The 15,339-nt window shown below is 49.1% G+C and overlaps 1 protein-coding gene across 10 annotated transcripts in view; it reads left to right on the top strand.

The window, feature by feature from the left end:
• Window positions 1–15,339, top strand: part of fryl (furry homolog, like) — a 108,027-nt gene that overhangs the window by 85,256 nt on the left and 7,432 nt on the right. For 4 of the 10 annotated variants that reach the window (XR_004164411.2, XR_004164407.2, XR_004164403.2 and 1 more), the window contains 5 exons: window positions 43–51; window positions 800–1,000; window positions 2,497–2,682; window positions 5,494–5,923; window positions 9,708–9,834. Coding sequence is in view for 1 of the 10 variants with exons in the window: in XM_031574370.2 (XP_031430230.1) it covers window positions 800–1,000; window positions 2,497–2,682; window positions 5,494–5,700; window positions 5,733–5,923; window positions 9,711–9,918; window positions 10,093–10,242; window positions 10,534–10,632; window positions 11,699–11,767 (1,311 nt within the window). In the remaining 9 variants the exon portion in view is untranslated. Of the gene's footprint in view, window positions 1–42; window positions 52–799; window positions 1,001–2,496; window positions 2,683–5,493; window positions 5,924–9,707; window positions 9,919–10,092; window positions 10,243–10,533; window positions 10,633–11,698; window positions 11,768–15,339 lie in introns of those variants that run through there. The other 6 variants (XR_004164408.2, XR_004164405.2, XM_031574370.2 and 3 more) reach the window with 5 other exon arrangements.

Genomic DNA, 15,339 nt, shown 5'->3' with positions numbered 1-15,339 from the left:
TCACTAACCCCCTTCTTGTCTCTCCTCCTCTCTTGCCACAAGGAGCTGCAGGTAAGTTCTCCTGTACAACACTGTTCTGTTCTGGGCCAGTGAGCTCTCTGAGGTTCTGTCACCCCCCCGCACTCGTTGCCCTCGTTGCCCTCGTTGCCCCCGACCCCTACTTACCACTTACTGCCTCCCTGTCAATCATGCGGAGTCTATCCTGGCACTAAATGGCAGGCGCTACAGAGAGAGGGCAGCCAATAAAGCATGTCCTGCCCATGTCTCTGCCATCCCTCAGCAGTTCACGTTCTTTTTTCCCTTGTGTTTGCTCGTGTAGAATTCAATATGTGCTGTGTTGTGCACCTATGGTTGTAGTAGTCACAGTCCTAGAATCCCTGAAGAGATGGCCTCCATTCTGTTACTGGTGTTTGTGTGATGTGGCATGAATGTCGTGGCAAGTGTGTGTTTTTTTTTTTTTTTTTTGCTTGGCCAGTCGTTATTCCATGTGCTTTGATTGATTTGTCTTACTGTGAGTGACGTATTTTGTGTTGTTGTTTAAGTTTGTAGTATTATTTAATTCACCTCAGTCCTTCACTGTAAACAGTGTTTTATAGCAAATGTAGTCTAAGAAATGGGTTGAAGGTTGGTTGGGATATGCAGTGAAAACACTCTGAGTGAATATGGCTTCTCTATAGTTGGGTTTAATTCAGTTTGTAGTCTGTCACTCATCTTGGCCTGTTCGGTCGGTGTGTGTGTGTGTGTGTGTGTGTGTGTGTGTGTTTCTTGTGTTGACTGTGTTTCTTGTGTTCCCCTGTAGGGGGAGAGCATGGACAACTTCAACTGGGGGGTGCGGCGGCGCTCGCTGGACAGCATGGACAAGGGCGACACCCCGTCGCTGCAGGAGTGCCAGTACGCGGGCAGCACGCCCAGCCTCAACCTCACCAACCAGGAGGACACCGACGAGTCGTCCGAGGAGGAGGTACTGAGTGCTAGCCAGATTCTCAACCGATCCAACCTCGTAAGTCCCCTCAGTCCCCTCAGTCACCCCTCCCCCACCCACCCCAAAGCCAACCATTCCCACCCCCATCTACCCCAACCCCTGACTCTTGGCGGGGGGGCAGGCATGGTGTGTGTGTGTGTGTGTGTGTGTGTGTGTGTGTGTGTGTGTGTGTGTGTGTGTGTGTGTGTGTGTGTGTGTGTGTGTGTGTGTGTGTGTGTGTGTGTGTGTGTGCTGGGCTAAAGCCAAACCTCCTCACCCCCCCAACCCCCCACGCAGGCGCAGCATAGACGCTTGCTTCCGCTGGTAACTGGCACGCCTCTTCACCCAAATCTGAGCCCTAGTTACCCCCCCCCTTTCCCCATATCCCTGCCAGGCTGAGGCTCCAGCTCGCCAGGGTGGCCTCTGGTGAGACTCCTCTTCTCTTCCTCTCCTCTTCCTCTCCTCTTCTTCTCATCTCTTCTCCTCTCCTCTTCTTCTCCTCTTCTCTTCCTCTCCTTCTTCTCATCTCTTATCCTCTCCTCTTCTTCTCCTCTTCCTCTCCTCTTCTTCTCATCTCTTCTCCTCTCCTCTTCTTCTCCTCTCCTCTCCTCTCCTCCTCTCCTTTCCTCTCCTCTCTGCCTCTCCTCTCCTCCCTCTCACTATCCCTCTCCTCTCACCCCAGCCCTCCCAAATGCTCTCTTTTTATTTCAGTTTTTCTTTGTTTCGTTCCTCCGTGGTAAGTTAGTCTCCTGTACTTTGGGATTCCGTAATAGTTTTTTTTCCACGTCCTGACCTAATACTTTTAGAAACTCACCCAATAGAACTGTCATAGCAAAGGATGATTCACCTAATAGCATGACCCCGTTTGACCCCCTTGAGCGAAGAAGCCGCCGCAATTGGGGCTTGGAGCGTGCCTTTCCCCCAGCATGCCCTGCTGTCATGGTGAATCTCCTCCTGCTCCTCCTAACTCCTTTCTGGCTTCGCTACGAAGCGCCAGCAGCAGAGCAGACATCAGCGCAGACCCGCAGGCACGCTGATGGGCCGAACACCGCTTTGGAGAGACACTCCTGCTCCTCTGTTTCTTCCTCCTCCTCTTCCTCCTCGTCCTCTTCTTCTTCTTTTCTTCTGCTTGGTAGTGCGCTGCGTGAGCAAGACTGATGTGTTCTCTACTCTGATGTAATCTTACACTGCAAAAGACTGTATTGCACTGTACTGAACTGTTTGCAGCATGTGGCATGTTGCCTTGTTGAGAGAAGAGAATTTGGATTTAAAAAAATATCCTCTGAACAACAGTTGTGACTGTGTCCTTGTTCTTGAAGTAACTTGCCAGATAACATTAAAGCTAATAACCCGGTAATCGTCCAACTTTGACAGCATGTAACTTAAAACTCTCTGACCAAGTCAAACCACTATCAGCTGTTTGTTTGTTTTTTTTTTCTGTGGAATCTGTCTCGGACTTCTATCTGTCTCGGACTTGTGGAGGATCACAATTTTTCCACGGTCAAAAATCCCTGGGTCTGTCTCCTTCCCCACAGCTAAACAGTGACTCGGCGACAGACGACGCCACATCCAATCACGTCGACTCGCTGCAGCAGTCCCAGGAGTCTTCCAGCAGCGTTCTGATGGAGGAGGCCACGCCCACACCGCCTCCGCCCCGCCCCGACAGCCCAGTCCCTGAGACCGCCGCCCACCCTGACAGCAATAGCAGCCAGCCGCCTGAGGTGGGATCAATCGGGAGTCGCAAATAAACTGTGGTGCACGGGTGCCTTTTTAGCTTTCTCTCTTGAAACTTTCTCGCTCTACTTGTGCCCTGCTCTCTTTCTCTCACTTCCCTGCTGCTCTTCTCCACCTCAGTATAAGAGGGCTTACTCTTCTTGAGTTCCTTCATGTATTACCGTTGAGGTGGGGGGAAAGTGCAGAGTCCCACATGAAGTGGTTCCGAGTACCAGACCTTGTGGGACGCCTATTCTTCTAGTCTTTGTGGCCCAATGAAGATAGTTGGCTGCTTTTTGTTTTTGTCAGATTCTGATTTTCTTATCCTCTTATTCTCTATCTATCTTGCTTTTTTGGAATTTTCTGGGGCGTTCAGCTGTTAGGGCTTGCTTTGGTTGCTTGCTGTTTGATTTTTGTGATTGTCGTTGCAAATTCGACAAACACCTCAGGCCTGCTGTGCAAAAACAAAGCAGTCGGGGCCTTAGAACACTTGGAATCAGTTAAAACTCCTGGAGAGCGTCCATTCTCACCCATGGACCAGCCAACACTTCTGTGAGTATATGCTGGAAGTTGTCCAGTGTAGCAGGCAGCACACGTGACCCAAAATGACCGATTTAAAGCACAGACCGCAAGGAGATGCCAAGTTAGGCAGTGCCAACATTGGTGTATTAACATACTAACATGCAATTCTCTGCCATCTTTTTAACACCACTAAAAGAGTGTCACTGTGTGTGTTTACCTGTGGTAACCGTTGCATTTTGCAGACATCTGTGCCCACATTTACTGGTAACATTTTGGTTTCCCATCATACAGGTTTTGTGAATCATGATGGGGGGGAGGGGGGATTACTTATTTTCAGTCATGAGCTGTGGAACAAGCCTGTTTCGAACAAGGCCTCATGGATTCAGTTGGTTAATATTTGGAGCTTTTAGCCCGATGAAACACATTAGCGTTTGTGCACACGGATAAAAAAGGTTATTATTCCCGTTTGTCAGTTGTGTCAATGGTGTTCTTCCCGGACACCATTCATATTGAGAACCCACTCCCACCCCCTTGTCCTCCCCTCCCTTTTCTCCGCGTTCAGATGAATGAATGAAAGCTCGACTATGAGGTATTCGTCTGGGCCTGGTCCAGTCTGGCTCAGTCGAGCCCGGCCCGGTCTGCCAACGCCACCCTGTCGTATCTGAATATCAGCCCAAGGACATCTCCCCCTACATCACCCTCGGCTCTTAGCGTAATGAAGCCCTGAGATAAAACCATCAATACTCTGAGTCATCCCCCTCAGCCGCCGTGCTGCGCCGCACTGTGCCGCGCCGCGCCACGCCACGCACCCCCTAAAAGCTTTCCGTAATACTGCGTGGCGCTTTGGCTGCCTGCCACCGCCCTGCCTCCTGTTAATGCATTAGCCTCTTAAATAAGGGAAAGAGAGAGGGGGATGGAAGAGGAGGAGGAGACGAACAAGAAAACATGAGGGTTTTCAATTAGAGTCTTTCACTCTGCCCCTCGCTCCATCTCTCTCTCATTCTTTCTCTCCCTCTCTTTATTTCTCTCTCCCTTGCTCCGTCCCCCCTCTCCTCTCTCTCTCTCTCTCTCTCTCTCTCTCTCTCTCTCTCTCTCTCTCTCTCTCTCTCTCTCTCTCTCTCTCTCTCTCTCTGTTCTCCACCCCCCCCCCCCCCCCCCCTACCAAGAAAGCTTAAATTAAACATGAGGAAGGATGAGACCACTGCGTTCAGGAAGTCTGGCTCTTGGAGTCATCGGGGGCGGCGGGGGGGGGGGTCTGTAGTTTATTGCTGTCGTGGCGTCCCTGATACAAGCGTCATCACTTTACTGCGCCTTTGTCTTTTTTTCGTAAAATAAATCTCCGTTTTATGGTTGGCTGTAGTGGTCTCTATGAAACCCTACGTCTTGGTGAATCACAGCACGCTTCTCAATTAAGAATGTGGCTGTAATCTCATTCAAGAGGTGTCTCTTGCCTCGTATTGGACCGATAAATGTATCCATTGATTGTAAGACAAGTGTCAGAAGTGAAGTTAGTTTAATTGGCTGCCTTTCACGCAGGTTTTAGGGCGTGGACGCCATAACTGGTTTGGTTTACAACACACCCCCCGGCGGAGCTAACCACACCAGTAGCCACAAATCTCATTTTTTTACAGGCACTTTCTTCAGGCACCCCTGTCGGGTCCTCGTGACATCATTGTTTTATTAGCCCACGGGTGACACTTTGAGGCCCACAGATTGATTTTAAGCCCTTCATTTATTGATTCTCTCATTTCCCAACAGAAGCACAATCTTAGGAATGGCATATCCATCTCATGAATTGTGATGCTTTAAGGGTCCCTCTGTGGTATTAAGGAACAGTGTTATGGTCAGTAGTGGTCAATCCACCTGTTTGCGCACCTCAGTTAATGTCCATATATCTTTGGCCAAAGACCGGTGGAATGTTCCAGAATCTGCTGTGTAAGCATTAGAGGCTGTTATAGACATATGAAATGTTGGAAAAAATGAAACCAATTATTGTGTGTGTGGAAGAGTTGTGTGTGTGGAAGAGTGTGTGTGTGGAAGAGTGTGTCTGTGGAAGAGTGTGTGTGTGTCTGTGGAAGAGTGTGTGTGTGTGTGTCTGGAAGAGTGTGTGTGTGTCTGTGGAAGAGTATGGGTGTTTGTAAGAGTGTGTTTGTGGTAAAGTAAGTACATATTTGTTCTTCTGGATCAATATGCACATGCACATTTTGCCTGTGACTGCAGGGGTGAACATGTGTACTAAATGTGTTTGTGTGTGCGCACATTTATTTGTGTGTGTGTGTCTGTGTGTGTGTGTGCAGGATGCAGTGAGCGTGACCGCAGCCGACGAGCTGAGCAGCAGCGTGAGCGAGGACACGGGCTTCGGCAGCGCCCCTCCGCTGCCCTCCGACCCCTCCGAGCTCTGCTGCGACCTGACCTACACCCAGGACCCCCACGACGACCTGGACCCGGCGCCCCCTCCCCCGCCGGCCATAGACAGCCCGCCGGGGTCCCTCTTTGAGGTGGAGGAGGATGAGGGCGGGGGGCCCCACCTCTTGCCCCTGCCCATGCCCCTGCCCCCATCCCGACCCCGGCGGCCGCCTCCCTGCCGCCCCCGGAGCTGCCCCCCCACCTGGGCTCCCTGGCCGACAGCCCCGTGGGCTCGGTGTGCGAGGACGACGTGACGCAGGCGCTGAGGGAGCTGGATGAGCGCTGCGAGGAGGAGGAGGCCGACTTCTCCGACATGTCCAGGTGAGGGCGCTGTTTCCACCTCGCCCAAGTGAGGGCGCTGTTTCCACCTCGCCTCAAGTCAAGCGGTCAGGACAGGAGAGCTTTTGAAGCGGGATGTTCTACCCAAATCAAATTAACAGTGATTTTCTGCCTGTTGGTCCAAGAAGTCGATCCTATAGCTTCTGGTGCACAAATGATGCTGCCTTCTACTGTCTTGGTCATTGAATGCTAATGTTGCTAATGACAGAAGAAGTGTTGTTACTCAGATGCGTTATATGCTATAAGTATGGGCCCACTTCAGCCTGTCTCTGTCTCTAGTAGTAATGTGGTAAAAACTTGACCACATAGCTTTGGATGATTTTAGTGGTTTTTTTTAATTAAAAACCAGACTCTCACGTACTGTGACTGTTGTTTTTCAGTGCCAATATCCTTCCTTCACGTACTGTGACTGTGTTGTTTTTCAGTTCCAATATCCTTCCATTTTTAATTTGGAAGATTAGCATGTGACAGCCGACAGAAGCAAACAGTATCTGTGCATGCGTGGTGATTGACTTGGAGGATTGTGTGTTAAGGAAATAGAAAGTAAGCAGTGATTGGTCAGTACCATCCCTGTAGGAAATGGAGAGTAAGCAGTGATTGGTCAGTACCATCCCTGTAGGAAATGGAGAGTAAGCAGTGATTGGTCAGTGCCATCCCTGTAGGAAATGGAAAGTAAGCAGTGATTGGTCAGTACCATCCCTGTAGGAAATGGAGAGTAAGCAGTGATTGGTCAGTGCCATCCCTGTAGGAAATGGAAAGTAAGCAGTGATTGGTCAGTGCCATCCCTGTAGGAAATGGAAAGTAAGCAGTGATTGGTCAGTGCCATCCCTGTAGGAATGGAAAGTAAGCAGTGATTGGTCAGTGCCATCCCTGTAGGAATAGAAAGTAAGCAGTGATTGGTCAGTGCCATCCCTGTAGGAAATAGAAAGTAAGCAGTGATTGGTCAGTGCCATCCCTGTAGGAATAGAAAGTAAGCAGTGATTGGTCAGTGCCATCCCTGTAGGAATAGAAAGTAAGCAGTGATTGGTCAGTGCCATCCCTGTAGGAATAGAGGCTGAAGCAGCAGTGGGTTGAGTCAGTCATAGTCATGGTCATGGCTCTGTATTAGTTTTCTGTGTGTTGGATTTATGAACAGTTCTATGGCACCAGAGCAGGTGTGTGTGTGTGTGTGTGTGTGTGTGTGTGTGTGTGTGTGTGTGCGCGCAAGTAGTTAAGTGTGTTCTAATAGCAATTTAGAGATGACGTCGTCTGAGATGAACAGTACACACCTCATTTGTGTCTTCATGCCAAGACATCTTCTCTGGTGGAGGAAACTCAGAGATGATTTCTGGCCTCAGTTTGCCAGGCGGGCGGGCGGGCGGGCGGGTACTCAGACGGGCACTCAGGCGGGCAGCGGTGAGAATGAGTGTCCCGAGGGCAGAGAGTGGGCCTTGAGCTGTGGTGAGGGGCTGGAGGAGAGGACATGATTGGTTGGTGAGGGGCTGGAGGAGAGGACATGATTGGTTGGTGAGGGGCTGGAAGAGAGGACATGATTGGTTGGTGGGGGAGATGCGGTCAGTGCTGGCTGAGCTCATAGCTGGCCCGGGCCCTGGGCTCTGGCTCTGGCTCCACTGGAGGGGTAGGGGGGCGGTAGGGGGGCAGGGGGTGGCCCAGCAGTCCCACCAGGACGCCTGTTTGAAGGTGGGCCAGCTTAGGTCCCTCCACTCTGTGGCTGTACTTTAAGCTGAAGGTGGGCCAGCACTGGAGAAAGGACATTGGCACTAATTTAATTAAGACTGGCTGAAGCTCTCTCTCACACACACACACACACACACACACACACAGGTCTTAAATGGTCTTCTGTTTGCTTATGTAACCCTCATTCACAGTTCATGCCCACTTTTCCCTGTTTTTGTTAAAACGCACACTTATCTCTTTCTCACACACATTTGTATTCTCATACACACTCTTGCACACACACACACGACGCGGGCTGTAAATGTTGGAGCAGAAGCGGCGTCGTGTTCTCATACACACTCTTGCACGCACACACACACACACACACACACACACACACTCTTGCACACACAACGCGGGCTGTAAATGTTGGAGCAGAAGCGGCGTCGTGTTCTCATACACACACACACACACAAACACACACTCTTGCGCGCACACACACACACACACACACACTCTTACACACACACACACACGGGCTGTAAATGTTGGAGCAGAAGCGGCATTGTGTGATTGATCTGCTGGTGGGGATGGCAGCTCTCCAATTGATCCTGCCTCTGAAAACAGAAAGGCTTTAGTTAATGGAAGTGTGTGTGTGTGTGTGTGTGTGTGTGTGTGTGTGTGTGAGAAATGAGTGTGTTTGTGTGAGAAATGAGTGTGTCTGTGCAGGGAACAAAGTTGGCACGTGCCAAGCGCCAGTGGCTTGTAGATTTCTGTGTTGGCGGCTGATTGATGGCGATCACTGTGCCACTCTGGCGTGTAAAATACAGGTGCTGTTCATCTTCAAAAACGACTTTGGTTGTCTGTCTCTTCAATCTGATCATGCTTAAAGGGGGCGGGGGGGGGGGTAGCATAACGCTACTAGCTACACAGTTATCCAATCTTAAGAAGTTCAGTAGAACTACAGCTACCACCAATGTCAGCGAACCTGAGGCAGCCAGCATGACCTCAGCTAACCTTGCTACAGCTACTACTGCCAAGGTGCTAAGAACATTCAGTGTGAGGTAGAAGTTTTTTTTCATTGGCCGGAAACAAGGTGATCAAAATAATTGTAGCCTTATAAGTGATATCCATAATGAAAGAAAAACTCGTCTCATTTCTTAAAACCATAAAATGTATTACAAATTATCCGTGTAAAAAAAATGCCGAAAAGTTAATTTTGTTCTTCCCTGTGCATGTGTGTCTGTGAGAGAAAGAGAGAGTGAGAGGAGTTGAGGGAGAGGTGTGTGTGGGGGGGGGGGGGGGGGGGGGGGGGGGGGGGGGGGGGGGGGGGGGGGGGGGGGGGGGGGGCTGCGCTGGGGGAAGTTGGGGCCTTGGCAGGACTCCGTGGTTGAGGTCCTCTTTACAGATAGATAGCAGCGGCGGCGGTAGCGTTTGGGGAACTAGCACAGCAGGTTAGCACTGCAGGGGCACCGCACAGATAGAGGGAGGGAGGGAGAGCGAGGGAGGAAGGCTGAACGAGTGAGTGAGGGAGGGAAGGAGAGAGGAACAGAGAAGGCAGCGCAGAAAGGAGGGAAAAATGAAGGTGAAGACGAAGACCGTGGCTTCCAAGCGCCTGAGCAGCACAGGCTTCCGATTCTTTTATTCTGTGTGCTTCATCAAGCTCTTCGGCCCCACAGGCCTGTAAGTACGTGTGTGTGTGTGTGTGTGTGTGTGTGTGTGTGTGTGTGTGTGTGTGTGTGTGTGTGTGTGTGTGTGTGTGTGTGTGTGTGTGTGTGTGTGTGTGTGTGTGTGTGTGTGTGTGTGTGTGTGTGTGTGGGGAGAGAGAGGAGCAGCAGCCGTGTGCTTTTTTCTTTTTGAACATCCCGTTCCTCTGCAGTGGATCCTGGCTCGGGCACTGCAGCAGAGAATATCTGCAGAGAGAGGGAGAGAGAGAGAGGAGGAGGAGGAGGGGGGGGGGGGGGGGGAAGAGACATGGACAGTGCAGGAGGAAGCTTGCTGATCCATGTGCTTTCAGCCTGAGTTACTGAGACTGTATATACACGTGTGTTTGTGTGTGCGTAGCTGAAAACGTGACCTCTGTGTGTGTGTGTGTGTGTGTGTGTGACAGCAGTCAGGATGAGGCTGACACAGATGGCTTTCAGGAGACTCAGGCCTCACCGCCTCCGTCGCCCTTTCTCTCCGCCATCCTGGCTGCCTTTCAACCCGTAGCCTATGACGACGAGGAGGACGCTTGGCGTTGCCATGTCAACCAGATGTTGTCGGACACGGACGGGTCTTCTGCTGTTTACACTTTCCACGTGTTCTCCAGACTCTTTCAGGTGCGTGCTTTTCTAAACATTTTTTGGTAATATGAACAGTTTTAGTGATGACGCGTTTCACAAGAAACTGACCGAATATCATTTTGCTCTCTATTATGAAACATACTTTTTGTATGTGGTGTTTATGCGTGTGGTGTTAATATTATGGGTTGCCACTGCTTTGCTTTTCTGCAGAGCATCCAAAGAAAGTTTGACTCCATTACCCATGCTTCAGTGCGCTTCCTTGGTGAGAGGCTCCAGCGAATGGGGAACCAGTTCCTGAGCTCCCTGGAGGTCATGACCTCTTGCTCCCAGTGTCCCACAGTGCTGCTGGATGCAGAAACGGTGAGTGGTCCACAACAGGAATGGATGCATAGTAGACAGCATGCACTTCAAACACCATAAAGTACAGGTCACAAGCTGTCACACACAGTGACCGTTTTCACAGAAGCTTGTGTGTGTGTGTGTGTGTGTGTGTGTGTGTGTGTGTGTGTGTGTGTGTGTGTGTGTACATCTAAATCTGTATTCATAGTATGAGCATGTATGGGTATGTATAATTATTAAAACAAATTGTTTTACTTCTAAACACAATTAATATATATATGTGTGTGTGTGTGTGTGTGTGTGTGTTTTCAGTTGGTGTCGTGCGGGCTGCTGGAGAAGCTTAAGTTCAGTGTGCTGGAGCTACAGGAGCATCTGGACACTTACAACGGCAAGAGAGACGCCGCCCAGCAGGTAAGCCAAGTGCACACACACACACACACACACACACACACACACACGCACAAGCATGCACACACACACACACACACACGCACAAGCATGCACACACACACGCAAACGCACAAGCATGCACACACATGCACACACGGCGCATTTCCACTATGGGGTAAAACCCGGGTGTCTGGGGAAAAGCCACTGGCCGTTTTTGGGCCTTAAACGGAAAAAGGCCAATACATCGTTCATCTATGAAAAATGCAGATCTATCTAATCACATTGCCCTTATAACAAATTAGTTTGTCTTGATAAATCCCTTAGCCATGGCATGGGCCATCTCGAAATAGCTTTGTGCTTCTTGTGCAAGCAGAGAAAATCCAGAGAGAGCGTCTTTAAATGACCTTTCCCTCCGGACACAGACAGTGCTGAGATCGCGTGCAGATGAACAGGGCCAGTAACGTCATCATCATCGTCATCACAGGGCTACAGTGGATTCGATTAAATCCCTAGAATGCATTTAGTGCCTGCCTGCTTGCGTAGCGTTAGCATCATCAGCACCCTACACACACACAAACACACACACACGCTTGCAAAAAGATATAAATACCCTCACCCGTCAGTCCCCTAAATCAGTTAGGCCAGGAGGGGAGGGAGGGGGGAGGAGGGGGGAGATGGGATAGTGGAGGACTGACTGAGTGGGAGGGTGTTCTGGAGACGGGATGAGGAAGGGGGTCGAGTCCCAAGAGGATGCCCCCCCCCCCCTCTCTCTCCAGCTGCAGGCACTCTTTAATTCGCTAAGTACCCCTCGCTTATTGAATTCACCCCCCAACCCACTCGGGAAGTGCTTACACGCACACGTGCACACACACCCATATATGCTTATACCTGCTTGTGCGTGAGCGCACACATACACACACACATACACATACACACACACACACACACACACACACACACACACACACACACACACTCACACATACATATATATATATAATATTGCTCACAGATATACTTACATGTGAACCACATTCATCCCTACCTCCACACACTTCTGCTTTCTAATCTCCCTCTCTCCATTCAGTGGTTGGACAACTGCAGGAAGACGTTTGGTGATAAAGACAGTAGCCATCGGCCCAACACTCAGGCTCAGGTAAGAACTCCACCACGCACACACACATACATACACACACACACACACACACACACACACACACACACACACACACACACACGGGTGCATTCAAATGTAATGTATAGTTTCTGCTGTTTGCTTTTTGCCTGTTTACTCCCCCTTGAGTATCCCCTCACCTGGATAAAGCACAGACCCATAACTACAGACAGCTTCCTCACCTGATAAAGCCATAACTACAGACAGCTTCCTCACCTGATAAAGCCATAACTACAGACAGCTTCCTCACCTGATAAAGCACAGGACCATAACTACAGACAGCTTCCTCTCCTGATAAAGCCATAACTACAGACAGCTTCCTCACCTGATAAAGCCATAACTACAGACAGCTTCCTCACCTGATAAAGCACAGGACCATAACTACAGACAGCTTCCTCACCTGATAAAGCACAGGACCATAACTACAGACAGCTTCCTCACCTGATAAAGCACAGGACCATAACTACAGACAGCTTCCGCACCTGATAAAGCCCAGGCCCATAACTACAGACAGCTTCCTCACCTGATAAAGCACAGGACCATAACTACAGACAGCTTCCTCACCTGATAAAGCCATAACTACAGACAGCTTCCTCACCTGATAAAGCACAGGACCATAACTACAGACAGCTTCCTCACCTGATAAAGCACAGGCCCATAACTAGACAGCTTCCTCACCTGACATATCACGTCACGGCCCGTCAGCACTAGTGCTGTCAGTTTAACGCGTTATTAACGGCGTTAACGCAAACCCATTTTAACGCCGTTCATTTTTTTTATCGCGAGATTAACGCAAGTTTTTTTTCTTTTTCTTTTTCTTTTTGGCCTCGCAAACTGTGTAGTAGGCTAACGTTGCGGTTTGAGTGAATGGTGAGCGCGATGCAGCGAAATGGATGATAAAAAGCTTCTGAATGGAAAGTTTACTTTAAAAAGTTGTGTTGTGCAAAAGAAGCGAGCTTCACTGTTGTCTGAAAATGTCAACAGGCAGCTGGCTGAAAGCAAAGAAGTAGTAGGCTAACCTTTTATTGGTAACCTAACTGTTACGGTTCACTGTTTCTGAAATAAGAGGCCTGACTGCTATGTTCCCAGCAAACTTGAAAAAAAAAAGAAAATATTAGGCCATGGTTTAACTGCACTATAGGCTAAGCACTTTATAATTTTATTTTGTACCACCCTGTTTGGCAATATTGGTTTTTTAATAAAATAAAACATTTGCATAAAGCAAGCCAATCAACTTTTCCATGTTGATAAGGGCATTAAAGTACAAATAAAATGATGGAAAAAATAAATAAACGAAGAGCATTTAGAATAGATAAAAATTTGCGATTAATCGCGATTAATTTTGAGTTAACTATGACATAAATGCGATTAATCGCGATTAAATATTTTAATCGTTTGACAGCACTAGTCAGCATGGCAGTCAGGGCCACCACGGATGGTCCATGAGCATCCACCAGCAGTAGGACACAGACATGTTATAGGACCGTTACAAACGAGACGCATACAGTTAAACATTAGTACACACACACACATACATCCACACACACACAGTCTGTCATACACACACACACACACACACAGTCTGTCATACACACACACATCCACACACACATCCATCCACACACACACACACACACAGTCTCTCATGCACACACAACACACACACACACACACACACACACACACACACACACACACAGTCTCTCATGCACACACACACACACACACACACACACACATACATCCACACACACTCACTCACAGTCTGTCATACACACACACATCCACACACACACCACACACACACCACACACAGTCTCTCATGCACACACACACACACACACACACACACACACACACACACACACACACAGTCTCTCATGCACACACACACACACACACACAACATACATCCACACACACTCACAGTCTGTCATACACACACACACACACTCAGTTTCTCATGCACACACACGTGCACCGTCCATAAATCTCTTAATAAAGCTGCTGTCTGTGAGATAGACTCTACCTGTTCCTGCTGGAGCAGGATTTACACACACAGGGGTCATCGTGCAGTTGATGAGGGCTCCTCTATTACCGCTGGCCCCATTGCCTCCTGCCTCTGGAGGTCCGCCGGGCCGCCACCACATGCTTCATGTCCACACACACACACACACACAGAGAGAGAGAGAGAGAGAGAGAGGAGAGAGAGAGAGAGAGATCAATTTCCTCTGTTTTTCCTCTTTCACAGTAAGTCTATCACTCTTGTTTTTTTTTTTTTGGGGGGGGGGGGGGGGGGGGGTCTTCTGCCTCTTTGTCCTTTCTTGTTTGCTTCCTCTCTCTCTCTCTCTCTCTCTCTCTGTCCTCCCTCCATCCATTTCATCTTCCCTCCCCCTTTGTCTTGTTCATCTATTCTTCTCTCCCTCCCTCTCTCCTCAGTCTTGTTATCTGTCCTGTCATAGGAGCTTTATGCTGGTGATGTATGAGCCTCTGAGATTCATATCCTGTCAATCTGTCATCAGCACAACGACCGGGATGCACCCACACACACACACACACACACACACATATACAGACACACAAGCACACGCACACACATACAGACACACAAGCACCCGCACACACACACAAGCACCCGCACACACACACACATACAGACACACAAGCACACACACATAGACACACACGCACACACCACACACATAGACACACAAGCACACATACACACATACAGACACATAAGCACACAAGCACATACAGTGACGCAGGCCCGTACACACGCACACACACTGTGCTTTGTGCGATTCATTCCCACACAAACTCTCAGTCTTCAGAGGCGTTCTGTTTCTACTGTTTCCATCTGTACTCATTTACGTGTTTCCTTCCCCTCCTCCCTCTCTCTATATCATCAGCTTTCTCTCTCTCTCTCTCTCAGCCTCTCTCAGCCTACTCTCCTCTCTCTCATGTTCCATGTTTCCAAAATATGGTTGAACTGCTGAAGGGCACACACTTGCACACGCACAGATATCCTCTTCACCAGTATGGTCCCCTGGGCCACACACACTTGCTGTGTTTCAGGCATGCTCACACTGGGATCTGATGTCATACAGTATCAACTGATGAATACTGTTATCACTTTTTCTTGCTTTTGCTCTCTGTCTCTCTCTCTCTCTCTCTCTCTCTCTTTTTCTTTCTTTCTTTCTTTCTTTCTTTCTTTCTTGCCCTGTCTATCTCTTTCTCTTTCTTTCTTGCCCTGTCTATCTCTCTTTCTCTCTCTCTTTCTCTTTCTTTCTTGCCCTGTCTATCTCTCTCTCTCTCGCTCTCTCTCTTTCTCTTTCTTTCTTGCCCTGTCTCTCTCTCTCTCTCTTTCTCTTTCTTTCTTGCCCTGTCTATCTCGCTCTCTCTCTCTCTTTCTTGCCCTGTCTATCTCTCTCTCTCTCTCTCTCTCTCTCTCTCTCTCTCTCTCTTTCTTTCTTGCCCTGTCTATCTCGCTCTATTTCTCCCTCTCTCCCTCAGTCTGAGGACAGTGTATCATGGTGTCATGGTTGCAGTGC

The sequence above is a fragment of the Clupea harengus genome, chromosome 10, assembly GCF_900700415.2.
Source record: "Clupea harengus chromosome 10, Ch_v2.0.2, whole genome shotgun sequence".
Classification (NCBI taxonomy): Eukaryota; Metazoa; Chordata; class Actinopteri; order Clupeiformes; family Clupeidae; genus Clupea; species Clupea harengus.
This window is presented reverse-complemented; position numbering and strand designations above follow the sequence as displayed.